Genomic DNA, 1,775 nt, shown 5'->3' on the forward strand with positions numbered 1-1,775 from the left:
CTCACTCACATGCCTTCTTCCTTATGAAGGTACCAGTAGCAGCTGTGACATGCCACCTTAGCAACGTACCTCTCCGGTTAGCAGCTTCAGCAGAGTGGACTTCCCTGCTCCGTTGGGTCCTACCAGAGCCACTCGTGTGTCAAGGTCAATGCCAAATTCTAGATTATTGTAGATGCAAGGCTGACGTGGATAAAGAAAGAGGGACAAAGGCTAGAAATTGGAGGTACTGCCCAGCGTGCCAACCCCACAGGTGGGAAGAATGGAAACGGCATTACTGTAAAGCTGACCCAACCCACTGCTTCCACCTGCTAATCCTGGCGGCGTCTCCTCCCTGGCAAGTCAGCGGGAACGGGAAAGGTTCCCACTGCTCAAACTGCCCACGCACAGTGCACCTGACCTGGCTACACACAGAGGATACTGTACTCACCCCGTCTTTCGTATATTTGAAGCTCACGTTCTGCACCATAATGACAGGTGGTGGGATCTTGCCGCACGGTGGGAAATAAAATGACAGCGTCTAGAAAAGGAGGCACTTTCAGGTCAGGGCTTTTTCTTAAAGTCATGCTCCAGTCGCCTAACCACAGCTGTCACACCTCACCTTGTCACTCACAACCCTTTCTGTCAGTCCAGATGCCATCATTTTCTGTAGTGTTTTCTCTTTGCTTTGGGCCTGCCGGGCCAGCTTGGCACTGCCATGGCCAAACCTGGCAATGTAGTTCTGCAAGACATCAGGAGGAGGATTGGAATGGGTGCGAGAGACAGGAGACCAGGAAGGGACTTGAGGTGTGCACAGGAAACAAAGAGCAGCAAGTGTCCTGGAGTAAGGAGCGGCCCACGTCTGTCTTCCCAGGCTCCTCTAGCCCTCTGCACGTCCCAATCCAGGTGGAGAAGAGCAGTGTGATTTCCCTACCTTCATGTGTGCGATCTGGTCCTGCTCCCAGTGGAACCTCTTCATCTGGTTCTCTTCCAACTCCAGCCGTGTCTTCACATACTGATCATAATTACCCTGTGGGGAAATGCCCAGGCAAGGTGGCAGCTTTACCCAGGGCTCAGTCCTGGGCTCTCACTCAGGTGAGAGGGTGAAAGCATCACTCCCTGGCTGCTGTACTAAGGCTGAGCAGTAAACAGAAGAACTGTATCGCAGCAGCACTTGCTAATAGAACCTGCTGTTTATTTCTGCAGTGCTGAGGGTGGAACCTAGGACATGGCTCGCATGGCTCACAAGGCTCATAGTAGGCAAGGGTGCAGCACTAAGCCACGCTGCAGTCCAACCAGGAATGTCTGGGTCTATGTTTTCAATCCATGCCTCTTGCTCAGTCAGGCCAAGGTTCCATGGCAAATCCTAAGGTTAACCAGAAGAACCCAGGGTCGGCAGAAGCCCTGATCACAGACATGCAGACACCATGAAGCACAGGCCCTCAACCATCTCTAACTGCTCACACCAGACGCTGAAGCCACATATAGATAAGGATTGTCCCCGACAAGAAAAATAAACCAACTGGACGCAGATCATGCCTTGGATTGCCGTGGCTTCTATTTGAGCCAGACAAAGCCCAAGACTCAAGCTAGCCATCCACTAAAAAGACCTAACGAGAGCTGCAGAGATGGTTCAGTGCTTAAGAGCACTGACTGCTCTTCCAGAGGTCCTGAGTTCAATTCCTAGCAACCACCTTGTGGCTCACAACCATCTGTAAAGGGATCCAACGGCCCCTTCTAGTGTGTCAGACACTCCAGCAACAGTGTACTCATTAAAAAAAAAAAAAAAAAAGACCTAA

General features: G+C 51.4%; 1 protein-coding gene across 1 annotated transcript in view; it reads right to left on the reverse strand.

Annotated features, from left to right (window-relative positions):
• Abcf2 (ATP binding cassette subfamily F member 2) overlaps positions 1-1,775 on the reverse strand; it is a gene marked incomplete at its 3' end in the record, with an annotated part of 11,068 nt that overhangs the window by 1,505 nt on the left and 7,788 nt on the right. Inside the window, exons 7-10 of the mRNA XM_021162170.2 lie at positions 911-1,006; positions 599-718; positions 428-517; positions 70-180 (exon numbers count right to left, since the gene is read on the reverse strand). Of these exons, the coding sequence (XP_021017829.1) occupies positions 70-180; positions 428-517; positions 599-718; positions 911-1,006 (417 nt within the window). The remainder of the gene's footprint in view (positions 1-69; positions 181-427; positions 518-598; positions 719-910; positions 1,007-1,775) is intronic.

The sequence above is a fragment of the Mus caroli genome, chromosome 5 (genome assembly GCF_900094665.2).
Source record: "Mus caroli chromosome 5, CAROLI_EIJ_v1.1, whole genome shotgun sequence".
NCBI classification, from domain to species: domain Eukaryota; kingdom Metazoa; phylum Chordata; class Mammalia; order Rodentia; family Muridae; genus Mus; species Mus caroli.